The sequence below is a fragment of the Pseudophryne corroboree genome, chromosome 5 (genome assembly GCF_028390025.1).
Source record: "Pseudophryne corroboree isolate aPseCor3 chromosome 5, aPseCor3.hap2, whole genome shotgun sequence".
NCBI classification, from domain to species: Eukaryota; Metazoa; Chordata; class Amphibia; order Anura; family Myobatrachidae; genus Pseudophryne; species Pseudophryne corroboree.
This window is the reverse complement of record NC_086448.1, coordinates 445,413,623-445,441,389: the sequence shown is the minus strand read 5'-3', so window position 1 is coordinate 445,441,389 and position 27,767 is coordinate 445,413,623. Positions and strand designations below refer to the sequence as shown.

The window sequence follows — 27,767 nt, the reverse complement described above, 5'->3', positions numbered from 1 at the left end:
TTATACAGCAATCATTCTCTTTATTAAATTTCTTATTTTAAGACAAAAGCAATATCTAGACCTTTTTATATTCCCCCATTACCAAGACTATTTCTTGGAAAAAGGAAACAAAACAAAATAAAGAAACACTAAATGATCAAAATTAGTAGTCAAAATGCAAAACAGTATACACAAGGACAGTTTTTAAATTATGGTTATGAAGCTGTAAATAAGTATATAATACCCTTCTAGATGCAACAAGTATCATGGTTAGTTTGATAGACTGTAGGGCCTAACATCTCTTGTTACAATGGCCTTAAAGAACTACAGATGAATATTGAAACTAAAAAGGATGAATAAAAGGATATGCTTGTCAGAAAATAGAAAGGCGATTGCATATCTGTCTGTCAATATCCATGCACACGTGTGCTACAGGACTTATGGATCTGGCCAGTAGAGATCTGCTCCCAATCAGTCACAAAAGTGAATGAAATATTTCTTTCAGATGAAGGAAAACGGGATGTAGTGACTTTAGCAACAGTTAAAATATGAAATCCAAGTTCTTGAGTTTTTGTTCTGCTCCACAAAAGTAACTTTGTTAAATAAATGCAAAGCAAGAAGGACAAGAAATCCCACTGGAAAAAAGGAGATGAATTTGTGGAACTGAGGCATACACTATGAAGCAGGGATTTGTGGCAGTCCGAATTCATCCACTAACACACCGTCCTGTGAGTAAGAACAACAAGAGTTAGCACAGCCTGGAACCACAATTACCACTCCACAAATTAATATAAAACTGGTAACACTAGAACTTCAGGAAGTATAAAGTAATTTACATTTACTGGGAAAGGTAGCCCTGCTTATATAACCTTTACTTCCAATGGGAATAAATACATTACAATAAACATATTTATAGAGAGTCTAAGCATGGGAAGCACGAGTCGTGGCGTACTCCTGTGCAGGTGGGCGCTGTAATCCATGGGCCAGGCTCCCTTATTTCCGCCTCCTGTGTGTGTTCTTTGTAAAGGAAACCAAAGTACCTTATTTTTGGAGTCACTGGGAATTCCTTCAGGAATTGCTGGAGAAGAGGCAGCTTCATCCAAGTAGGAGCTGTCATCATCAGCCAAGAGTTCATCTCCCAGTGCATCAAGCTCTGTAATTCGGGACACAGGCAGGAAAGTGAGAATTGGATCCTCCACTTAGCTATTCACAGCCAACCAATATGCAACAATAAGTGGTCACTCTGAAGATGGGTTGCCAAATTCATCATTGTAAGGAGGCCTGTAATACCCCTTTCAGACTGCCAGCAATAACCCGGGTCACTGCACGTGTACGCACAGCAACCCGGGTTGCAGCACAGTCTGAAAGGGGCACGCTGAAATAACCCAGATCCGGATAGCGAGCAATGTTGAACTCGGGTTCAACCCGGACTTGTGGTGCAGTGTGAACTGGTAAGCCGGGTCGATGTGTCCTGGCACCCGTTCACTGCATAAGAGGCGGCGCTTGGACATCAACTCATCTCCAAGCGCCACCTCTGCACGTATTAGCAGTTACAAAATCCCAGGTGTGACCTGGCAATGCGGTCTGAAAAGGGTATAAGTAGCTTGTCTGCAGGATTAAAGATTTAGCTTATTAATTTATCGGCTTGTCCCATCTTACCAGCTTCAAGGTCATCCTCATCAATCTCAGGTGTACCATAGCTGCGGCTCAGTGATTCTTGAATTTCATTTGCATTCTCCATCATATCTTCCAACTGATCTTGTAGATCCTGTAAACATATTGTCATTTACTTGTATTTGAAACCTAAAAATAACCTTACAAAATTTGCTTCTAGAAGTTTAAAAGGACATAAATACAAAATCAGTCCTCCCAGGCAATACACCGCTAATAGAACCATGTAAATTGTTGTCCGAATAATAACTTACTGTACTAGTTACTATTAGATCCATCTAACACTGGATCTGTCAGTGCCAAAACTAAAGACACCCTGTGACTACTTTACCATTGTCTCTCGTGTTTTGTTTCACCCTTGTGCTCAGCCTACAGTTATCAGTTTTGAGGTTGATCACATTCAAAATCTGTCATTTATATTTTATGCAGTACTGCCACAAAATCATACCTTGTTAGGACTACATTTTCAGAACATACCATATACTGCTTACTACATCTGTCACGCAAAATAAAATATAGCTAAAATTACCAAATAATCTATGTAGTGGCCATAGTACACCAGAGACAGTTTGCACAGACAATATTTGCTTATTTGGTCCTCAATCTCTGCACAGACCGTTCACCTGGTACACACAAGTTAATTTCTATTTTGGCTCTTTATATTAGTGGTATCAGTTTAAATACTGTTTTTTGATGTGCTTGAATCCTCTGATTTGATGCTACCTAATATACAGCGGGGTCCTTTGTGAATTAAATAAACTACATACGGGTTTTCTACTACACTAACAGGCAATCTATATTATGAGTTTAATTTTTCAGGCCGTAGGCGACAGGATTGGAGAGAAAGTAGGTGGACTTTCATTCCATGGACTACACCAGTGGTGGCCAACCAGTGGCTCTTGAGCCGCATGCGGCTCTTTCTTTATTCAAATGTGGCTCCCAACAATCAAAATCATGTGACCACAACAGATACAGAAACCGCTGCACTCCAGCCAGACAGGCAGCAGCACTACAGGGACTGAAAACTGAAGGAGCCAGATGCTCGATGTCGGCTCTTTGACGTACCTAACAAGGTTTATTGGATCTTTGTCACTGACTGGTTGGCCACCCCTGGACTACACCATCACATTCACGTTGATATTTTATTTCTGCAGTGACATCATCATGGACTGGTAAGAGGACATTATCGTGTGGGCTTCTATCCAGCTCACCATCAGAGCATTTACTGATGGGATCTTGGTAAACGAGTTTGATACTTAATATTTATGATGTACATGCTGAGGATGAGTCTGGCTCATCCTTAGCAATGAGGTAGTTAAGGTCTGAATTGGCATTTAAAAAAAGAAAAAAAGAAAAGAAAAGAAATATCACATCAAAACGTAAAATACAAATAAATATAGAAAGTTTATACACATCTCATATTCCCGTATTTGGGAGTAGGAAGTGATAAAAATGTGATCTTATTTTTGGAGGCTCTACTAATTCAATAAACATTACTGTGGGAAATATTCAGGGTTTTTGTATGGGTGTGTGAGACCATGTTACTAAGTGAAAGTCGCATCTCTTAAAAACAAATAATGAAATTTAGGTATGTTTACAACTAAAACATTTCCAGAACAAAGGAAATGTTCAGCAAAACAACAAAAACAGTTTTGTTACGAATATGCAAACTTACTGTAGGTCAAACATTATTTTTACAGTATTCCTTCAATGTAAACAAATATGAAGAAGCTTAAAATCTAAAGTTATTATTACATTTTAAATAGTATTGCCTATATTTTCAGAAGTGTTACCTCAATCTGATCAATCTTTACTTGCTTGTATGCTTTTTTCATTTCCTTCGCACCTATTTTCATTGCGTCCACCTGAATTGGTTACATTTAAAAAGTAAATAAATAAAAAGTTAGATCTTCCTCATCATTTCCTTTAAATTTACAGATAAGTGCACAAGTCAGAAGCCCTGAGAATAAAATCAGTGGCATAAAGGGGGGTACAAACGGAGAGATCCATTCTTTAATTGCTATCGGTGGTACTCAATTGGCCTGCATGCAGGCACAATCTAGAAGGTCGCTCATCTCACCGCTGGGTGAAATGAGCACCCCCCCCCCCCCCCCCCACTCGCTCAACACACATCGTTCTGAGTGCCGAGCGGTCTGTGCTAGATCAATCAGCACACATCTCTCCATGTGTGTACGGGGCTTAAAGACCCAGTGGTGAAATGAGCGATGTGCTACTGTAGATCGTGCCTGGGGCTGTCCATCGCTATCGCTGTAGGGGATACACACGGAAAATACGTGCTTAACTTCTAAACAATCTCGTCCGTTAGAACAGATTAGTAAATCATGCTGGTCATCCAATACACAAATAAAGAAATCTAACAGGTAACCATAACAAAGCAAGCAATCATAGGTCTTCTGCTGTTCATTTTATTAGTAAAAAGAGTTATTTTAAAGTAGCAGCTTTAACTATAGGTGTGTGTGTGTGTGTGTGTGTGTGTGTGTGTGTGTGTGTGTGTGTGTGTGTGTGTGTGTGTGTGTGTGTGTGTGTGTGTGTGTGTGTGTGTGTGTCGGACAGGCCTAGTCACCTTTTTCCTGCAATCATCTACAGGCATTTTTTTAATTCGGAAACATTTTGCCACAAAGGCATACAAATAAGTGTTACCGAGTAAGAGCTGCCATGCTTTATAATCTAGCTAAATATGAGATAGGCAACATTCTCGTGTAGACAATATTGGAGAGTAAAACACAAATAACAAAGAGGAAACATTACCACAATTTTCCTAAAAACACCCCATAAAGTATATGAATTAAATGTGGGATGAAGTGATCAAACAAATGAGTCTACTGAAACCCCAAGAAATAGCATGTACAACAGCGATGGACGGCTGCAGTAACAGAAGTCTGCAACGTGCTACATACGGCTGAAGGGGAGATGGTGAAGTCACAAGGAGATGGGTAAGAGTGCTGGACTCATGAAAGCAGACACTGTTGAAGATGCCATTTAATGAATACATGCACAGATAAATGCGTGCTTCGTACTGGAATAGCACCTGTGGGTTACACGTGTCCATTAGATGACATCTCCTTAAACATCCAGAGCAATAGATTCCAGTACCACTATACCGGTGTCCAACTTCATGTAACTTCAGAGTCTCCCTCTTGGCTGTACATAGAAGAGTGCAGACTAGTCTGATCCCAAAGTGCCAGACAGAGTTATGTACCACAGACAATATCTTAAATGGAATAAATGAAGTAAGTTTCACATCAGATTGTAAATTACATTAATGACCACAAAACTGCTCATTTATGAAGATCATATTCTCTAACTAATACAAAAATCAAAATTGGTGTGGAAAGAGTGTATGCGAGTCCCATACACTGCAGTGGAGCCAATGAACTCAACATCCACAGTTTAAACTGGTTTAGTTTTCTTATAGACTTTGAAAGTAGAATACCAATTTATTTCCTTTTCAGTGGAAAAGAGATATTGTGAATAGGCTGTAGTGCACTTTGTGTATAACAACCGTGCCAATGTGTGATACATTTACCAAGTACAGGAAAACATACCGTTGTTTTTGTATCTTTTAATGTTTGGATGGTATAATTGGCCTGTTCCATGTTGAAGGATTGCTGGTTTAGATTATCTCTCTGCTGTTCATACCTGAAATAACAATATTACAGCTAATTACATAAGCCTACAGCAAAGGAAAGGATGGATATTGTAACACTGTACATATTTATACATTTCAACTAATTCTCAAAATGCATTTTATATCCTTTATACAAGTGTAACACAAGCAGGTTTCCTTGTATGTATGTATCCATCTACTGCTATATACAAACACACACACAAATGCAGTTCCTATATATGTCAGTTTGTATGTTTAATGTCCAAAGGAGAGTACAGGAACACAACCCACAGTGATAAACGTGTACACACCGTTCCCCTTATTGTACCTGCTTTCAATACTCACTTGTTGGGAGTCATTCAAAAGTGGACTCTTTCTTTAAGTAGTCAATGTGGTTGATTCAATTAAAAACTAATTACATGCAGAAGCGAGAAAGTGCGGCTAAATGTCGTATTTACGGTACCACCGGACTCGCAGATTTCTACTTGCCCCATGGGTCTGAGTATAAAACCTCTACAAGTCCATGGTGAGTCCGGACCATGAGGGGGGCTTTCAGCTGCATTTCCACGCTGTTGCAATGGCATCTAATCCCCTTGTGTCTAAATGAATGGACCACCATTTTTCTTAAGTTAAATAGACACCAATGTGGTAACAATTGCAATTTTGTCTCTTTTAAATGTCAGAGTATAAATATTATGAATGCACTGTCTAGTACCACACATAATTGTGAATGTTTAACCCCAATCTGTTTAAAGCACCGTACACACTGGGCAACACATACTGTATGTGTATGGATGAACGATGCGCACACCCACAGGTCGTTCTCCTTCATCCATGATCTACTGAACATGCAGCTCAACTTTAACTCTATCGTGGAGCTGCATGTTCGGGGAGTGCGGGGGATGACATCACTGAATGACATAGTTCATAGATATCGTTCAGTGTGTATGCACTGGCGATCTTCCCTAATTAGCAATCAGCGATATAGCGCTGATTGCTAACTAGGGGAGGTTGCCCAGTATGTACTCAGCTTACGGTATGAGCTTTTGAGAAGGAAGGACTGACAAGGGGGATAATTTATCAAATATGGATTACTGGCAGAGTTTTGCCTTTGATAAAACTGTCCTTTATAAATCACTGGTAAAACTGTTATGACATAATGTGAAACAACAACTTTGGACGTGTAAAGGTGGGTACACACTAGTAGATATATCAGCAGATCAATTGATCTGCAGATATATCTATGCACGGATCGGCAGTGTGTTGAGCATACACACTGCCGATCCGTCTGGGACTGACGTCATGAACTGGGCGGGCGTGTACACACGCCCGCCCGGTTTAGCTGTCAATCACCGCCGGCCGCCGCAGCATGTGCAAAGGCGGTCGGCCGACCGCCGTACACACACAGCGACGCGCCAATATATCGGTAGATATATTGGCCGTCGCGATACGTCTGTGAACGACAGAGTTCACAGACGTATCGGCCGTACACACTGGCCGACGGACCCGCGATATATCGGCCGTTCAAGAGAACGGACGATATATCAGCCAGTGTGTACGGGCCTTAAGAGTTTTCTGCCAGGAAATGGATTATACGAACTGTTAAGACTGTTTTTGATAAGGTCTGAGGCAGGTCTAGCCAAATCAGCCACCTTTAAGTTCAGAGAAAGAAAATCCCGCACCAGAACGAATGATAAATGGATTTTAATATAAGGGGTTAAGCGTTAGATTTCAACTAGATACATTCAAATAATTTTAACACTGGTGCTACTCACTGATCTACAAAATGTATACAAAGAAGAAAAATTGTGACAGAGATAAGTTTGTCTGGGTGCACTCTGCCCCCTTCATGAATCTAATCTATAGTATTTTTACTTTTATAATTTATCAATCTTTATAAACATAAGGTACCAATACCCACATGGAATATCATCCTATATGCATGATCTCCCATACGGTATTATAATGGCCTGAATATTAGGCCATACAAAGCGAAATATTTAAAAAAAAAAATTGTTTAGAAATAGAAAAACTTGAAAAGAAGAAATGTTTATTAGACAGATTTCTGTCTTGTGTGAAAGTAAGAATAAAGTTCAGTAAGGTACATATTCAGACATTGATGTCACTTACATTCTCTTCTGCTTCAGAACTCGCATGGCTTTTTGTTTGACCATATTCTGAAAAAGAACAGTTAGTTTTAATTAAAACTAAATAACACATCTGTTATTACCCAACTAAGCACACAAATAATTTTAATAGAACACAATGCTTTACTACAGACCTTTCACTTTGTAACAGATATCTCTGGCTATGACATAAATTAAACCAAACCTAAAACAGTGCTACTACAGTCTCACAGACACATCAAACAGTCCTAGGGGTCTACTTATTTGGGGATGATACATGAGATTTAGTGCACTCCATGGTCCACTTACAGTAGACCCTTAATTGTGTAAGAGTGGGAACTAAAATATGCGATTAATACCCCTTTCACACTGACATAGCTGGGTCGCACCTGGGAATATGTACACGGGTGTTTCCCAGGTGCGACCCGGCTTAACACCCCTTTCAGACTTGCGTCCGACCCGGCATATTGCCGGGTTGGTGACGTCACCGCTGACGCTATTGGAGGTGGCGCTTGGAGATCATAATCTCCAAGCGCCGCCTTCTCCTATGCAGAGAACGGGTGCCGGGTCGCCTTACATAAAGACATAGAATTTGACGGCAGATAAGAACCACTTTGCCCATCTAGTCTGCCCCTTTTACTTTTTATCCTTTAGGTAATCTCAACCCTTTTTGAACCTTAATTCTTTGTAAGGATATTCATATGCCTATCCCAAGCATGTTTAAATTGCTCTACAGTCTTAGCCTCTACCACCTCTGATGGGAGGCTATTCCACTTATCCACTACCCTTTCTGTGAAGTAATTTTTCCTTAAACTTCCCCTGAACCTGCCTCCCTCCAGTTTCAGTGTATGTCCTCGAGTTCTAATACTTCTCTTCCTTTGAAGAATGTTTCTCTCCTGAACTTTGTGAAAACCTTTGGTATATTTGAAAGTTTCTAACATGTCTCCCCTTTCCCTTCTCTCCTCCATACTATACATGTTAAGCTCTTTTAGCCTTTCCGGGTAAGTTTTGTGATGTAGGCCATGCACCATTTTAGTTGCCCTTCTTTGTACACTCTCTAATGTATTTATATCCTTCTGGAGATATGGTCTCCAGAACTGGACACAGTATTCCAGATGAGGCCGCACCAATGACCTATACAGTGGCATTATTACTTCTCTTTTCCTGCTACTGATTCCTCTTCCTATGCAACCAAGCATCTGACTTGCCTTTCTCATTGCTTTGTTGCATTGCTTTCCTGCCTTTAAGTCACTTGAAATAGTGACCCCTAAATCCCTTTCCTCCTCAGTAGTTTCCATTATAGTACCCTTGATACTATATTTAGCCTTTGGGTTTTTGAGACCCAAGTGCATGATTTTGCATTTTTTAGCATTAAACTGTAGTTGCCATGTTCTTGACCATTTTTCAAGTCTAGCTAGGTCATCAAACATTTGTTTTACCCCTCCTGGTGTGTCTACCCTGTTGCATATCTTTGCATCATCTGCAAAAAGGCATACTTTCCCTTCAATACCATTTGCAAGGTCACCAACAAAGATATTAAAGGGAACTGGTCCGAGTACAGAACCCTGGGGTACTCCACTGGTAACATTTCCCTCCATAGATTGCACTCCATTTACTACAACTGTCTGTTTTCTATCCTGCAACCAGTTTCTTATCCATTTAACTATTTTATAATTCACCCCCACACTTTCAAGTTTATTTAGCAGTCTGCGATGTGGGACAGTGTCAAATGCCTTACTAAAGTCTAGCTATGCTACATCTACAGCTCCTCCTTGATCTATTATTTTCATCACAGAGTCAAAAAAGTCAATAAGATTTGTTTGGCATGATCTCCCACCAGTAAGTTGTTTGATTTAAGATATTCCACAACTCTTTCTTTTAGTAGTTTTTCCAGTACTTTCCCTACTACTGATGTAAGGCTTACTGGTCTGTAGTTACTTGCTTCCACTTTTGTACAGTGGAACTACATTTGCTATTTTCCAGTACTCTGGAATGCCACCTGTATTTAGTGACTGGTTAAATAATTCTGTTAATGGTGCCACCAGCACATCTTTTAGCATCCTTGGGTGTATCCCATCTGGCCCCATTGATTTATCCACTTTTAGTTTTGAAAGTTCAGTTAGGACCTTCTGTAAATGTAATTTCAGCTACCTTATTTTTATGAATGTCCTTGCAACTTAACTCTGGCCCCTTCCCTTCTCCTTCTGTAGTAAATACTGAGCAAAAATAATTATTTAGGTGATCTGCTATTGCCTTGTCTCCCTCCACCAAATTATCACTCTCTGTCTTAAGTCTTATTATTCCTCCATTTGATTTTCTCCTTTCATTTATATACTTAAAAAAAGTTTTGCCCCCTTTATCTACTGACTGGGCCATTTTCTCCTCAGCTTCTGCCTTTGCACGTCTGATCACTTTCTTAGCATCCTTCCATCTGTCAAGATACACCTCTTTGTCATTATTATTTTGAGTCTGTTTGTATTTCCTAAAAGCCATCTTTTTTGCTTTCACACTAGTTGATACTTCTTTTGTGAACCACACTGGCTTCCTTTTCCTGGTGCTTTTCCTAACCCTTTTGATACAAAGGTCTGTTGCCCTTAGTATTGCACTTTTCAGTTTTTCCCACCTCTCCTGCACCCCTTCCAAGTTCCTCCAGTCCGCCAATGAATCACTTAAACATCTCCCCATTTTTGCAAAGTCAGCATTTCTAAAATCCAACACCTTTGTTTTTGTGAGACAGGAGTTGGATCCTGTCTTTATACTAAACCATACTGCCTGATGATCACTGGATCCCAGGTGCTCACCCACATATATGTCTGATATACTTGTCACCATTTGTAAGAATTAAATCTAATATTGAGTCTTTGCGAGTGGGCTCCCTCACCAATTGCTGGAGAGATGCTCCCTGTAAGGAATTTAGAAATGTGCCACTTGTAGATGAACTTGCAAAGGGCCCCTCCCAATTTACATCAGGTAAATTAAAGTCTCCCATGATTATGACTTCTCCCTTTAAAGCCATTTTAGAGATGTCCAACAATAGGTTCCTGTCCAAATCCTGCCCCTGGCCTGGTGGTCTATAGATCACCCCAATGCGAATAATGTCCTTCTCCCCGGTTTCTGTGGTGACCCAAAGGGCCTCAGTTTTGTCCTCAACATTTTGTATTAAAGTAGCATTTATGCTTTTTTTCCATACATTCCTAAATAAATTGTATCCTGGTATAGCTATGTCCCAGTCATGATTCTCATTGCACCATGACTCAGTAATTGCGACAATATCCAGGTTATCCCTTGTCATTATTGCAATTAGCTCTGGAATTTTGTCTCCTAAGCTCCTAGCATTTGCACACATAGCTTTAAGAATTGTGTCTGTGCATCTGTTATTAGTAGCCATGTCCAGACAGTACAAAATAAATGTCAAGTTTAAAGTTGAAATTACCTGTTTGGTGATGTTGTTCAGTTTTTGGAATTTTTTTTCCCCCACTAATCAGGAATCACACCACGACTACACCTCACTAAAGGTAAAGATATAGTACACCTGTCCACAATGACCCGGCTTACCTGTTCACACTGCACCGCATCCCGGGATGATTCCGGATTCAACCCAGGTCAAGACCTGGGATGAAATGCCGGGACGCTCGACCCGGGATAATCTTTCAGTACCCTTTCACACTGAGCAAATTCCCGGGTTGATGTGCATTCATGTGCAATAACCCAGGAAATATTTGTCAGGTGTGAAAGGGATATTAGAGTGTTTGCCTGCAATTCACCCCATCAAGTAATGATTCATTTACACATGCACATAAAACAAATATTGTGCTAGAAGTGTTAGATATGCCAAATGACATTATTACTCAATGAAGGCGTTCACACTTGTCAGTGACACATGACTTCAGCAGACCAATGTTTACTGAATACCAAAACCAGTTACACCATGACACTCCCGACTGACTCAGCAATATGGTATGTTTGCAAAATCACCTGACCAGGTGTAAGAAACAATACGTGCAAAGGAATTGTGTTACAGTGTGATGATGTTAAGCCATTTCCACACCAGACTAAAAAAAAAACTGTAACGAGAGTTGACACAATAGTAGTGTGTAAAATGTACACTGTAACATGGAGTGTGGATTATTAGATCTACACTAAAAAGGTCTACAGTCAATGGGTCTACCACTAATGGTAGGCATGTATTAGGTCGACAGGGTCATAAGGTCAACATAGAATAGTTAGACAGTAGAAAAGGTCGACATGGTAATGGTTGGCACAGAAAAGGTAGACAGGTTTTTTTTGGGGGGTGTTTTGTCACTTTTCTGCCACAAACAAGTCCCATTAACGTACTGCTTCGCTCTCCATTCTTCGGGCAAGGGCCTCGCTCCGCTACCGTTGCGCTTGGCAAAGGTTACTATTCCAATCATAGTCCACGTGAACGGTAAAGTATAATAAGGTTGAAAAAAAAAATTTAATAAAAAAAAACGTGTGTCGACCATTGTCATGTCGACCTTTTGACCCTGTTGACCTAATGCATGTCTACCATTAGTGGTCGAGCTATTGACTGTAGGCCTTTTTAGTGTCTATCTGTAGATCGGATATTGTAACATGACTGTAACATGACTACAAAACATAAACGTAAGTTTATTTAAAAGTTCATTGCTGCAAACAGTACTGGCAGTCTGAGATTGATATCGGTTACTGCATTTGTGTTTCGGCAACCACAAGGTCACAAGAAGGAAAGAAAATCTGTAATTGACCACAAGCTCAATCAGGTAAATATGAAAGGCAGCTTGATCCTGAAGGAGGAATTCTTTTAAACTCTTTTAAACATTTTTTTCCCTGTGCTTTACAACAAATCGACATTTCTGTCAAATGGTTAGGTATGGGAACACTTAGTGCTGCAAATCAAATCATTCTACAATTTCCCGATCACCAATGTGGCATCCCATTACATAATCCATACGTAGAGCTACCCAACTTAAATATCTACCATTAAGCTTTGGCCAGCATAATGTATTTGAACAAAACCCAGAAGCTATTCTAAAAGGTACCACTGGGTAAAGGCAGCATGAAGGCAAACAGCAGAGTGTCCTTCATTTGTTCAGTCAGAGTATCTAGTATTGCTAAGTTACAGGACTGGGATCATGGGTTCCATTCCAACCAAGGTACTATTTGTGCAGAGTTTATATGTTCTCTCCATATTTCATGGTTTTACGCCAAGTGCTCTATTTACCTGCATGCTTTGACGAAAGGTAAACATAGTGTGTGTCCATTTTCTAGGGAATATAGATTTTATATTCCACTGGGGCATATACTAAAGTTTATGCCCCAGTTGAATGTGTGAATATTTAATTAATCTATGTGCATCACTGCATAACACATAGGAGTCATTGGCGTATCTATAATGGGTGCAGAATTCTGTGGTTCACACAGGCTCCTAGGTCCAGGATGACCCACACTGTACATCCCGCACCCATTCACAATATTTACCTCTCCACCAACGTATGTTAGCGCAGGCTCCACGTTTCCACAGATCTGTGTTGTATGCACAGTACAGGAGTAGTGCCTTGCTCCCCAGATGTGAACCTCTAGAATGATAGTGACTTACCCGATGGTGGGCAAGCCATATCTTCAGCCAAATTTATGCTAACCTTATATACACAATATTTAATTGTTTTATTTACATTATTGAGTAGTAATGATTGCATAGTGCACCTGCATCCCCTTTTTTTCTATGTGTAGTACTGTAGCACCTCTCATTACAAGTAGCTAGGGTGTGCAGTCTAGAGCCCCTCCACCATTAACACTACATAGATCACCAGGAAAAGATGCAGGGGCCATTTTCCCAGAGATTTGCGTATGTAGAGTAGACTATGGCACAGTACCAAAGACTACTGAGGACACGTGCCTCCTTCTGCACCACCCCTGATAGGTGTTCTATAAATTACTTAATAAAGTAAGAAGATTAAAGGTGACACAATTGATGTATTTATTTTAATAATGTAACATAGGCCCCACAGAAAGAGATATGCTAATAAAATGCCTGGGGTAGGTAATATAATATGGAATTCAAGTGTTTAACAGCCAAAGGGGTCAAGGAAGATTTGCTAAAATGACAGACCAGGAGCAATTTGTTAGTTGGATCCTGGTATTTGTCCAGCTTCATCAACAGCTACTCCTCGTCACCTCGTAATGCTAACAAGGGAAAACGTCTGGGCCCACCAGCGCTTCCATTCTGGGCAAGCATCAAAAGCTTTCATCTATTTTTAGTGCACCTACACTCACATCTATTCAAAGACTGAAATGCGTTAAATTCTTGTACACTTACCCCTAGGGTAAGGACGCTGAAATGTAGCAAAAAGACTGTTAAAACTACAACCAAATAACATAATTGGCTGACTGGACAATATCAGGTATATTTGAAAGAAAAGTAATAAGCAAGTGGTTAAAGCGGTCTTTTCCAGGGTACTACTGCATATCAGTGTAAGTGCACATTGTTATTCAGTATGCATATGTTTGCCATGGGGCCAACTTATGGTGGTAGTTAGAAATTGCTGCTCTTTAGTCAGCTCTGTGCCCACTACTTCCTACATAAGCATTGTCTCACAAACATAATACAGTTAAACTGGATCTGCACAACCATTAGGCCAGCTTAAGCGTTGGAACTAATGATTGGAGGAAGCTAGATAATGTCACTTACACAGAGCACTCACACCACCACCACATGGAATGCTGGGAAGGAGAAGCAGTAGTCTACTTTTCCTCCAGATCAGTGGTGTTGGCTAACCTGTCATAGTAAAGCACCGCAATTACAGACTGAAGAGGAGAGGAAGCCGCCCCAGCGCCTCCTTAGTAAGGTGAGCTGAAGTGGACTGGAGAAGTTGCTGCTTCCCAGGCAGTGAGAAATTAAAAGGTGATGAGAAAGTGGTTTAACCCACAAAAAACAAGTTTGATTGGAAAATCTACTGGAATACCATCTCAGTACAACTGCTGGACACAGGGTTCAGCTGTCATTGCTGTTGCCATTGGTGTCCTTTGTTTATTTACCTGGCTTAACTTGGTGACAGCAGTTGCCATCACATCAGTTACTACACACTTTGTGCTGGGCTACTCTAAGCAGGCAGACAGTACCAATGCCCATGCAGTACAAATGTAAAATTGCTTTCCACCTGACTGTCCTGGCATTACTGTTTTGTGATTCATTTCTCCACCTTCCACTGTATCTCCTCAATCCAACATACCACATTACTAGGAACTGCACACAAATTCTAATACTGGTGGTGGGTGACACTTCTGCCTCACAGAGCAGCCACATACACTTTCCGCTACCTTACGTACCAAATGATCACCTCAAATTACATTATAAGGATATTTACCTTCTATGTTATCTGTATCACGGCCCTATCAATGTACAGCTCTGTGTACTTTATACATAAAAGGATATCCTCTACGTAACATGTTGGAAAATGAAAGTATGTATATGTAACAGAAAATAAATGGGCTATGGAGATCAATGGTCTTTTATTAGGTAAGCTGTCCCTTACCTAATCCTGTAGCTTCCACCTTGACAATCTCCAGGATCCAACCCCATCAGACAACGCTCATTCACGCTTTCATGATATATCTGGCCTTTGATACTGCAAGCTGCTCTTCTCAGACTCCCGCACTCCACGCTTCAGTCTGTTCTCAATGCCACTACCTGACTCACTTTCCTCTTTTACGATTATGCTTCTGCGTCCCTCTCTGCCACAAGCTACAGTGACTCCCTCTCCTCTACAAAATCCATTTCAAGTCCCCAGTCACAATTCTACCGTCTACGTCTCCAAACTCCTCTTAAGCCATACTCCCTCCGGCTTCTCGATTATGCCAATACTGCTGCTTCATCTCCCCATAGCTTTCTTCATTTCAGCTTCTAAGACTTCTTGCATTATGCTCCAACCTTTGGAAATAATTCTCATGTCTAAACAGACTATTCACTAATCTACAGAGTTCTCTAAAAGCTATTTTTTTTCCTTATGACTTATTAATATTACCAGCCTAAACACCCACCCCATTGGTTCTCCTTTTTTTCTTTTCACACTGTTTCTTTCCTTTTTTCTGTAGTTTGTCACACCGTTCTATGTGACAGTTTACTTTCCTCACACTCTGTGATATATCTTAAAAATGGATCACAATTTTTGTTTCTATTTGGATGGATCTAATATTTACTTCTGGATATGTACTGACTGTTCCAACAATATCCCTACTGATTAATGGCAAGCACCAAGGCCCTCATTCCGAGTTGTTCGCTCGCTAGCTACTTTTAGCAGAAATGCAAACACAAAGCCACCGCCCTCTGGGAGTGTATCTTAGCATAGCAGAATTGCTAACGAAAGATTAGCAATTCTGCTATTAAGTATTTCCTTGCAGTTTCTGAGTAGCTCCAGACCTACTCCTAGATTGCGATCACCTCAGTCCGTTTAGTTCCTGGTTTGACGTTACAAACACGCCCAGCGTCTGGCCAGCCACTCCCCCGTTTCTCCAGCCACTCCTGCGTTTTCTGCTAGCATGCCTGCGTTTTTTAGCACATTCCCAGAAAACGCTCAGTTACCACCCAGAAACACCCACTTCCTGTCAATCATTCTCCGATCAACAGAGCGACTGAAAAGCTTTGTTCGCCCGTGAGTACAATAGCATAGTTTTGTGTGAAATTGCTTAGCGCGTGCGCCCTGCGGTGCATACGCAAGCGCAGAACTGCCGGATTTTAGCCTATTCGCAATTCTGCTAAAAATAACAACGAGCGAACAACTCGGAATGACCACCCATATACATTGTGTCTGCAGACAAAACAGTTAACCAGATCTTTTGATACGTTAAGTTGTGGTCATGTCTCAAACCCTGGGGCATATGCCTGATATATTTCATTATATATATATGTATTTGTTCCTTTTATATATTTGTATTTAATAATGTTTGTGATAAATGAATAATTCTATTAAATACACTTACAATTTTGATAAAGCCCTAGCAATCACATTTATTCAAATATTGTCTCAAAGTACCGAGAGTAGCCGTGCGTACTCTTTTCTATGGGGTCTATTCATGAAGCAGTGAAAATTGTGGAGAAGTGAGTCCTTGAAGAAGTTACCCATGGCAACCAATCAGCATTGAAGTAACTTATAATTTGCATACTATACAATGCAGCAGCTGATAATTCAATTGTGTTCCCAAGGTGACTGGTCCTGAGCAAACGGTTACAAGCCCATACATAGACTTGGTAATGGCTGTGAGTTAGGTCATACACAGGGCCCTGTGAATAACCAGCTGTACATATAGCACCTACACATTCAGCAGCACTTTACAGAGAATACTTGGTTATTCACATTGGTCACTGAATTGTAAAAAGGAAATAAAATAAAAAGTACATTCATTGCCCCTTCCCCCCCACAGAAGACTAAAGGGGCCTACAGACTCAGCGACCCGCCGCCGAGCTGCCCGACCGCCAATACGGCAGACGGGCGACCCGGTGGTGGGAGGGGGGGAGAAGTAGTAAAGAGTGAAGCTTCTTCACTGCCCCATAACACAGCTCCATAGCAGTGCATGCTAATATGGACGAGATTGTCCATATTGGCCTGCATGTTTAAACGAGCCGGCACCAGCGAAGAACGAGCGCGGGGCCGCGCATCGTTCATCGCTGGTGCCTACACACTGAAAGATATGAACGGTATCTCGTTCATTCATATCTTTCACTGGTATCGACCAGTGTGTAGGGCTCTTAACTTGAAGTGTGGGATGTAGCGGTGTCAGAGTACGCCGAAGGTGCAGGAAACCATGTCTTGTATGCGAATGCCCCTTTAAAAAAAACGTCTAAGATCAGCAGGCATCCCGCAACTCCCGCGATCTCGGACACTATTACATCCCACCAGAATTGTCAGACTCTCAGCAAAACTAATTCCAGCCACTTCAACTTGCAGATGCAGAGGAAGAAGAGAGTGCACAGTCCCTCCTTCACAGTGCACTATGCGGGCTGAGGACATGCGGCTAGAATGTCATGCCGCCACATACACTATGTAGACAAAAGTGATTGGATACTGACAGCAAATAGATGAACAAGATTTTATTGACGTCACTACCTTGAAAGTCCACCACATGCAGTGATTACTGCTGACACCCTTCTTGCTAATGTACAAAATGCAGATATGCGCACCCTGGGGTATTATGGGATAATTATATATTTTGTGGAGAACGTTCAATGTTCAGATGTTCAAATCCTTCCCTTTTAGAGTAAGAACAGAATTCCTCCTTTTTCCCAGAGCCGTGGTATTCCTGGGTATTCCCCCTCTCACTGGATCAATCGCGTTTCTGCTCTCTGGGAGCCTTTCTCAAGGTGTCACCTTGAGAAAGGCTCCCAGAGAGCAGAAACGCGTTGGTGCTGTGGGACAGACTGCGATTGATCCAGTGAGAGGGGGAATACCCAGGAATACCACGGCTAGAGGAGGAACAGTACTGAGATCCCGGGAGGTATCTGTTGAACACCTCACAAGCGTTATAGGGTAACCTTTGGTGGGAACCCCACGTATTCTGGGAAAAAGGAGGAATTCTGTTCTTACTCTAAAAGGGAAGGATTTGAACATCTGAACATTGAACGTTCTCCACAAAATATATAATTATCCCATAATACCCCAGGGTGCGCATATCTGCATTTTGTACATTGTCTAAAAGTTCCCTTGGAAGTGGGGGTGACCACTTCAGCGGAGATTGCAGCACTGCTGTGTTGGAGCGCTGGTTTGAAAACGTTTCTAACAAAATACCCTTCTTGCTAACCCTGGTCTGCAGCTTCTGTCTGACACATTTATTTCATCTTACTAATTTCAAAATCATCTATTTTGCCGAATATGCATCTCATTCGCAATGCAACTAGGACACACGAGGAGACTGTGCCGAGTAATTTGATATGACAGTTGTATATTGTGTGAGACGAGACTGAGTCTCTGAATCTGCACATAGAGTGCTACAATGTACCATCTTTTTTCCAATACAAGTTCCATTGTGCTCTGTATACAGACTGCAGTCAGTCACACACAAATATACAAGTGTCATATTTCCAATTAATCAGCAGTGTCTCCTTGTGTGCCCTAGTCTCATTGAGCTGCATCTAAGATTCATTTTTTCGTCAAAAAAATAAATAAAAAATGCTCAATGCTAGCAGAGTTGAACGGTACATGGCGCCCCATTCGCGCCAGACATCTCCCGCAGCATGGTTATTGAGGCTAGATGTATGAGGATGCATCTGTATATGTTATATGGAATCGTCGTGTGTCGGCAGTTTCTGGGTGTGGACATATAAAGGAATAAATGACAAATGTTGTAAAATCCTGATCTTAAATACCTTTACAACTATTCTTATTTCTTTTTTTTGTACTTAATTTATTATTTTCTTGTTTCTTTATATAACACCACTAATTTATTCAGAGCTGAACAGAAAACATTTAATTTATTATGGTCCCTACCCAACTGGAGCTTAGTCTAAAATCACTTTTATACAAGCGCATACACACACACACACACACACACACACACACACGTGTTGATTTGTCAGAATTCAAATAATCCACCAGTATGTTTTTGGAGTGTGGGAGAAGCACCAAGATTAAAACCATGTTAATAGGGTGATAACATACAAACTCTTCACAGACCAGCCATGATCAGGAACTTATGACCGCAGTCCTGTGAGGCAGTAATACTAATGACTACACTAGAAAATGTCTCTAGAATGGACTGGCAAAGACACTTTGTAACTATTAACTGACATTTTATTCTTGCGCCCCTGCCTGATTTTTAGACAGCAAAATGCACCCTGTCCTTTTAGCGGCGCACTGCTAAAACAGCGTGAATAGTTGCTGTGCGCTTGCCCCAACTAGTAATGCCTCCTCAGTCGGCCAAACACCCTTTTCGAGTGCAGGTGCACAAACAATAATTTCCCTGCACCCCACCTACTTGCCCACATTCTAGCGAGAACACTAGGAGGATTAGAGAAGTTTGTTTATTGTGATAGATGGCAATGTGCACAGCTGGACATTGCGACGAGTCTGGCAGCACATTGCACATAATTGAATTACCTCATTAATGTTAAGCGGTATTAAAAATTAATCTCTTTATGAAAAAACACAAGGAGTGGTTATAGTTGCACTAAACAGTAGATTTCAATGCAGACCTTCAGGGCCGAGTTCACATCATCATTACATAAAACTTTACATTTGAGAAAGCATTGCTAGGAAAAATAAGAATTTACTTACCGATAATTCTATTTCTCGGAGTCCGTAGTGGATGCTGGGGTTCCTGAAAGGACCATGGGGAATAGCGGCTCCGCAGGAGACAGGGCACAAAAGTAAAGCTTTTACAGGTCAGGTGGTGTGTACTGGCTCCTCCCCCTATGACCCTCCTCCAGACTCCAGTTAGGTACTGTGCCCGGACGAGCGTACACAATAAGGGAGGATTTTGAATCCCGGGTAAGACTCATACCAGCCACACCAATCACACCGTACAACTTGTGATCTAAACCCAGTTAACAGTATGATAACAGAGGAGCCTCTGAAAGATGGCTTCCTAAACAATAACCCGAATTAGTTAACAATAACTATGTACAAGTATTGCAGATAATCCGCACTTGGGATGGGCGCCCAGCATCCACTACGGACTCCGAGAAATAGAATTATCGGTAAGTAAATTCTTATTTTCTCTATCGTCCTAAGTGGATGCTGGGGTTCCTGAAAGGACCATGGGGATTATACCAAAGCTCCCAAACGGGCGGGAGAGTGCGGATGACTCTGCAGCACCGAATGAGAGAACTCCAGGTCCTCCTTTGCCAGGGTATCAAATTTGTAAAAATTTACAAACGTGTTCTCCCCTGACCACGTAGCTGCTCGGCAGAGTTGTAATGCCGAGACCCCTCGGGCAGCCGCCCAAGATGAGCCCACCTTCCTTGCGGAATGGGCCTTAACAGATTTAGGCTGTGGCAGGCCTGCCACAGAATGTACAAGTTGAATTTTGTTACAAATCCAACGAGCAATCGACTGCTTAGAAGCAGGTGCACCCAACTTGTTGGGTGCATACAGTATAAACAGCGAGTCAGATTTTCTGACTCCAGCCGTCCTTTAAATGTATATTTTTAAGGCTCCGACAACGTCCAACAACTTGGAGTCCTTCAAGTCGTCTGTAGCCGCAGGCACTACAATAGGCTGGTTCAGGTGAAACGCTGATACCACCTTAGGGAGAAAATGCGGACGCGTCCGCAGCTCTGCCCTATGTCGAATGGAAAATTAAATAAGGGCTTTTATAAAACAAAGCCGCCAGTTCAGATACTCTCCCGGCCGAAGCCAGGGCCAGTAACATAGTCACTTTCCATGTGAGATATTTCAAATCCACATTCTTTAGTGGTTCAAACCAATTGGATTTGAGGAAATCTAAAACTACATTTAGATCCCACGGTGCCACCTTAGGCACCACAGGAGGCTGTATATGCAGTACTCCTTTGATAAAAATCTGGACCTCAGGGACTGAGGCCAATTCTTTTTGGAAGAATATTGATAGGGCCGAAATTTGAACCTTAATAGATCCCAATTTGAGACCCATAGACAATCCTGATTGCAGGAAATGTAGGAAAACGACCCAGTTGAAATTCCTCCATCGGAGCACTCCGCTGCTCGCACCACGCAACATATTTTTGCCAAATACGGCGATAATGCTTCGCGGTGACTTCCTTCCTTGCCTTTATCAAGGTAGGAATGACTTCTTCTGGAATGCCTTTTCCTTTTAGGATCTGGCATTCAAACGCCATGCCGTCAAACGCAGCCGCGGTAAGTCTTGAAAAAGACAAGTACCCTGCTGAAGCAGGTCCCTTCTCAGAAGTAGAGGCCACGGATCGTCCGTGACCATCTCTTGAAGTTCCGGGTACCAAGTCCTTCTTGGCCAATCCGGAGCCACTAGTCTTACTCCTCTTTGCCGTATAATCCTCAATACCTTTGGTATGAGAGGCAGAGGAGGAAACACATATACCGACTGGTACACCCAAGGTGTTACCAGCGCGTCCACAGCTATTGCCTGCGGATCTCTTGACCTGGCGCAATACCTGTCCAGTGTTTTGTTGAGGCGAGACGCCATCATGTCCACCATTGGTTTTACCCAACGGTTTAATAGCATGTGGAAAACTTCTGGATGAAGTCCCCACTCTCCCGGGTGAAGGTCGTGTCTGCTGAGGAAGTCTGCTTCCCAGTTGTCCACGCCCGGGATGAATACTGCTGACAGTGCTATCACGTGATTCTCCGCCCAGCGAAGGATCCTGGCAGCTTCTGCCATTGCCCTCCTGCTTCTTGTGCCGCCCTGTCTGTTTACATGGGCGACTGCCGTGATGTTGTCCGACTGGATCAACACCGGTCTTCCTTGAAGCAGAGGTTCCGCCTGGCTTAGAGCATTGTAGATTGCTCTTAGTTCCAGAATGCTTATGTGAAGAGACTTTTTCAGGCTCGACCACACTCCCTGGAAATTTCTTCCCTGTGTGACTGCTCCCCAGCCTCTCAGGCTGGCCTCCGTGGTCACCAGGATCCAATCCTGCATGCCGAATCTGCGGCCCTCCAATAGATGAGCCTCCTGCAACCACCACAGAAGGGATACCCTTGTCCTCGGCGACAGGGTTATCCGCAGGTGCATCTGAAGATGCGACCCTGACCATTTGTCCAACAGATCCCTTTGCATGGAATCTGCCGAAAGGGATTGCTTCGTAAGAAGCTACCATTTTTTCCCAGGACTCTTGTGCATTGATGTACAGACACCTTTCCTGGTTTTAGGAGGTTCCTGACCAGGTCAGATAACTCCTTGGCTTTTTCTTCGGGAAGAAAAACCTTTTTCTGAACTGTGTCCAGAATCATCCCCAGGAACAGCAGACGAGTTGTCGGCATTAATTGGGATTTTGGAATATTCAGAATCCATCCGTGCTGCTTTAGCACCTCTTGAGATAGTGCTAAACCCATCTCTAGCTGTTCTCTGGACCTTGCCCTTATTAGGAGATCGTCCAAGTATGGGATAATTAATACGCCTTTTCTTCGAAGAAGAAATATTATCTCGGCCATTACCTTTGTAAAGACCCGAGGTGCCGTGGACAAACCAAACGGCAGCGTCTGAAACTGATAGTGACAGTTTTGTACAACGAACCTGAGGTACCCCTGGTGTGAGGGGTAATTGGAACGTGGAGATACGCATCCTTGATGTCCAAGGATACCATAAAGTCCCCTTCTTCCAGGTTCGCTATCACTGCTCTGAGTGACTCCATCTTGAACTTGAACTTCTTTATGTACAGGTTCAAGGACTTCAGATTTAGAATAGGCCTTACCGAGCCATCCGGCTTCGGTACCACAAAAAGAGTGGAATAATACCCCTTCCCTTGTTGTAGAAGAGGTACCTTGACTATCACCTGCTGAGAATACAGCTTGTGAATGGCTTCCAAAACCGTCTCCCTTTCTGAGGGGGACGTTGGTAAAGCAGACTTCAGGAAACGGCGAGGTGGCTCTGTCTCTAATTTCAACCTGTACCCCTGAGATATTATCTGCAGGATCCAGGGATTTACCTGCGAGTGAGCCCACTGCGCGCTGTAATTCTTGAGACGACCGCCTACCGCCCCCGAGTCCGCTTGCGAAGCCCCAGCGTCATGCTGAGGCTTTTGTAGAAGCCGGGGAGGGCTTCTGTTCCTGGGAAGGAGCTGCCTGTTGCTGTCTCTTCCCTCGTCCTCTGCCTCGTGGCAGATATGAATAGCCCTTTGCTCTCTTATTTTTAAAGGAACGAAAGGGCTGCGTTGAAAGGTCGGTGCCTTTTTCAGTTGGGGAGTGACTTGAGGTAGAAAGGTGGATTTCCCGGCCGTAGCCGTGGCCACCAAATCCGATAGACCGACCCCAAATAACTCCTCTACGCATCGCCTGTCCACTGTCGTGTCCATAAAGCTCTTCTGGCCGAAATGGACATAGCACTTACCCGTGATGCCAGTGTGCAGATATCTCTCTGTGCATCACGCATATAAAGAAATGCATCCTTTATTTGTTCTAACGACAGTAAAATATTGTCCCTGTCCAGGGTATCAATATTTTCGATCAGGGACTCTGACCAAACTACCCCAGCACTGCACATCCAGGCAGTCGCAATAGCTGGTCGTAGTATAACACCTGCATGTGTGTATATACCTTTTTGGATATTTTCCATCCTCCTATCTGATGGATCTTTAAGTGCGGCCGTCTCAGGAGAGGGTAACGCCACTTGTTTTGATGAGCGTGTTAGCGCTTTGTCCACCCTAGGAGGTGTTTCCCAGCGCTCCCTAACCTCTGGCGGGAAAGGGTATAAAGCCAATAACTTCTTTGAAATTAGCAGTTTTTTATCGGGGCACCCCACGCTTCATCACACACGTCATTTAATTCTTCTGATTCGGTAAAAACTACTGGTAGTTTTTTCACACCCCACATAATACCCTGTTTAGTGGTACCTGTAGTATCAGCTAAATGTAACATCTCCTTTATTGCCAAAATCATATAACGTGTGGCCCTACTGGAAAATACGGTTGATTCGTCACCTTCACCACCGGAATCAGTGCCTGTGTCTGGGTCTGTGTCGACCGACTGAGGCAAGGGGCGTTTTACAGCCCCTGACGGTGTTTGAGGCGCCTGGACAGGCACTAATTGAGTGTCCGGCCGCCTCATGTCGGCAAACGACTGCTTAAGCGAGTTGACGCTATCCCGTAATTCCACAAATAAAGGCATCCATTCTGGTGTCGACCCCCTAGAAGGTGACATCCTCATATTTGGCAATTGCTCCGCCTCCACACCAATAACGTCCTCATACATGTCGACACACACGTACCGACACACAGCAGACACACAGGGAATGCTCTATACGAAGACAGGACCCACTAGCCCTTTGGGGAGACAGAGGGAGAGTCTGCCAGCACACACCAAAAAGCGCTATATATGACAGGGATAGCCTTATGATTAAGTGCTCCCTTATAGCTGCTTTTATATTAATATATTGCCATTTATTTTGCCCCCCCTCTCTGTTATACCCTGTTTCTGTAGTGCAGTGCAGGGGAGAGACCTGGGAGCCTTCCTGACCAGCGGAGCTGTGACAGAAAATGGCGCCGTGTGCTGAGGAGATAGGCCCCGCCCCTTTTCCGGCGGGCTCGTCTCCCGCTATTTAGTACATTTAGGCAGGGGTAAATATCTCCATATAGCCTCTGGGGCTATATGTGAGGTATTTTTAGCCTTTTTAAAGGTTTTCATTTGCCTCCCAGGGCGCCCCCCCCCCAGCGCCCTGCACCCTCAGTGACTGCCGTGTGAAGTGTGCTGAGAGGAAAATGGCGCACAGCTGCAGTGCTGTGCGCTACCTTAAGAAGACTGCAGGAGTCTTCAGCCGCCGATTCTGGACCTCTTCTTGCTTCAGCATCTGTGAGGGGGCCGGCGGCGTGGCTCCGGTGACCATCCAGGCTGTACCTGTGATCGTCCCTCTGGAGCTTCATGTCCAGTAGCCAAGAAGCCAATCCATCCTGCACGCAGGTGAGTTCACTTCTTCTCCCCTCTGTCCCTCGTTGCAGTGATCCTGTTGCCAGCAGGAATCACTGTAAAATAAAAAACCTAAGCTAAACTCTCTAAGCAGCTCTTTATGAGAGCCACCTAGAATTGCACCCTTCTCGGCCGGGCACAAAAATCTAACAGGAGTCTGGAGGAGGGTCATAGGGGGAGGAGCCAGTACACACCACCTGACCTGTAAAAGCTTTACTTTTGTGCCCTGTCTCCTGCGGAGCCGCTATTCCCCATGGTCCTTTCAGGAACCCCAGCATCCACTTAGGACGATAGAGAAATGTCCTTATGATGATAATATAAAATAAGTGACTACCTTGGAGGGACCTTCCCTCATTTTTTTCATCTGGTCCTTGTATTTTACCAGTTCTGCATCAAGACGCGAGATTTTCTTGTCAATTGACTCTGCCCTGTTGTCAACCTAGGAGAAGAGAAACAGAAATAATGTAAATTTTTTGCGGTAAATCTCAGTTTTTATGTCATTATTTATTGTGCATACATACGATGATTAAAAGGGTTGTCAATTTTGGAAAAACCTCTTTAAATAAAACTCTCTCCTAGGATTACAAAATAGTCTTATGGTGGCTCTCACTGATGACCTGCACCATGCAACACATGCAGTTTTCGACTTTTTAAGGTCGAACAGTGAAACGACCTATTCAGTCCCCGCTATTTTTATTCGGCAAGTTGGGGAATTCGACTTGTCGAATAGTACGCGAATCGGCGGTATAGCTGTCTATTGACGTACTTTTGAGGGAAATGGGGCCAAATTCGACAGGATTTGGCCCCGTTTCCAACCATCTCAGTCCGACATAAAAAAATGTCGAACTGAGATGAGGGACCTTAGAGGAGGAGAGGAGGGAGAGCTGCGGGCAGATGGGAGAGCAGCGCTCGAGTACAGCGCTGCAGGAGGATGTGTCACAGCCGTGCCACTCACGGCAGCGTCTACCTGGCTCCTGCAAGTGAGGTTACGCCTGCTGGAGCCGGGTGGACACTGCCGTGAAGTCTGGTGGCTGTGAGACATCCTTCTGCAACGCTGCTGTAGCAGTGCTCTCCTCCGCTCACAGGTCTCATCTCAATTCGACTTTTTTTAAAGTCGAATTGAGATGGGATTGAATAGGGGTTGTCGGATCCATTCCGACAAATGCATGTCAGAATGGATCCGACCCTAATTGAACATACCCCATAGTCTTCCTCACACGTTAAATGCAGAGGGTATATTTTAACGCAGATTATTCCTCTAAACTATTTATTGTTAATCTAATAGACAAACCTAATTCTTGTGGCTGCCAATCAGAAAATATGTGGATAAAAAGAAGCAACTCTTACTCCTCACCACATAATTATTTATTATCAGTTACTTATATAGCGCACACATATTCCAGAGCGCTTTTCAGAGAATATTTGCCCATTCATATCAGTCCCTGCCCCAGTGGAGCTTACAATCTATATTCCCTACCACATGTACACACACACACATTCACGCTAGGGTTAATTTTGTTGGGAGCCAATTAACCTATCAGTATATTTTTGGATTGTGGGAGGAAACCGAAGTACCCGGAGGAAACCTATGCAAGTAGGGGGAGAATATACAAACTTCACATAGTTAGGGCCATGGTGGGAATCGAACCCATAACCTCAGTGCTGTGAGGCAGTAATGCCATTACATTACACCATCCGTACTAATTGAACCTATGGTTGACATATAAACATAATTTACTTAATTTAATATATTTTTTTCTACATTTCTCAATAAGAAACTTTTTGCCTAGGTGATGCTGTGAAAAAAAGTTCTGATACTCTACGGCGCCACGATTCGAAAAAAGTTTGGGAACCCTGCTCTGTACCATCAGCACAGCTGCCAGTGGCCCTGGTGAGCCATCAATTCAGTGTTTAAAAGGAAAATGTATGTTACAAAAAAAACAATTTACCCTGTAGTGTCATCTTATGTAAATTAGGGGTCACCTCATACACACGGCAAAAACTAGAAATTAGATCTTGACACAGTAGTCATGGCGGTGTGGTACACATTATTTATGTTGTTTACGTGTGTTGCGTTTTACACCATGCTTTAGAATGCAGTGGCACAGCTCTGACAGGACACGCAGGTGAGAGATCAGGGACAGCGAATAATCCGCTGATCACCCGGCATTACCTGGGAGCGGCAGCAGCAGGAGTCACTGTCACAAGACCACAAGTCACAATCACCAGCAGCAGGCGCACCGTGACCCTGGCAGGGCAGCAGCCGCCCGGAGAACTAGACAATCAGGAAGGGTGACTATCCCGTGACAGCTGCCGCCCCCTGCTGCCTGTGCCCCGCTGCTACTACTGGGATTGTGCTGGTGGCAGCGGGGGTCCCTGCCAGTGACACGGGCAGCCCGGCTGCTGCTGTCTTCGCTATAGTACGGTCGGGGACAGGGCTCCCCATTGTGTCTGTGCGAGCACTTACACTGCCGATGCAGTCCGTCAGGTTCGGCGCGGGGCCTTTCGGCTTAGACTTCCCAAAGATCCTGTTCATGTTGTCTGTGCCCGGGTGACGAGAGAGAGAAAGAAAAGCTGAAGCTGCTGCGCCGCACTCCCGTACCCCTCCGCCGCCGCCGCCCGGAGATCTGCTGACACTGACCCCGGAAACAGCAGCGAAACTGAGTCTCCTCCTAGCCGGGGACGTCACTGCCGCTAGCAGCGGGATGTGATGTCTGGGAGGCAGTATCGGCCCCGGCAGAGCGAGTGCGCAGGCGCAGGCATCAGGCAGGAGACGCAGCGGCACTGAGCGCAGGGGAGCTAGCG

The 27,767-nt window shown here is 43.3% G+C and overlaps 1 protein-coding gene across 1 annotated transcript; it reads right to left on the bottom strand.

Moving 5' to 3' along the window:
* CHMP5 (charged multivesicular body protein 5) lies at positions 1-27,767 on the bottom strand. Its single transcript, XM_063922913.1, has 8 exons — positions 27,430-27,767; positions 25,297-25,401; positions 7,409-7,455; positions 5,217-5,310; positions 3,444-3,515; positions 1,639-1,747; positions 1,020-1,132; positions 1-705 (listed from the first exon to the last, which is right to left on the bottom strand). Exons 1-8 carry the CDS (start codon positions 27,496-27,498, stop codon positions 655-657), a joined length of 660 nt encoding a protein of 219 aa, XP_063778983.1. The 5' UTR covers positions 27,499-27,767; the 3' UTR covers positions 1-654.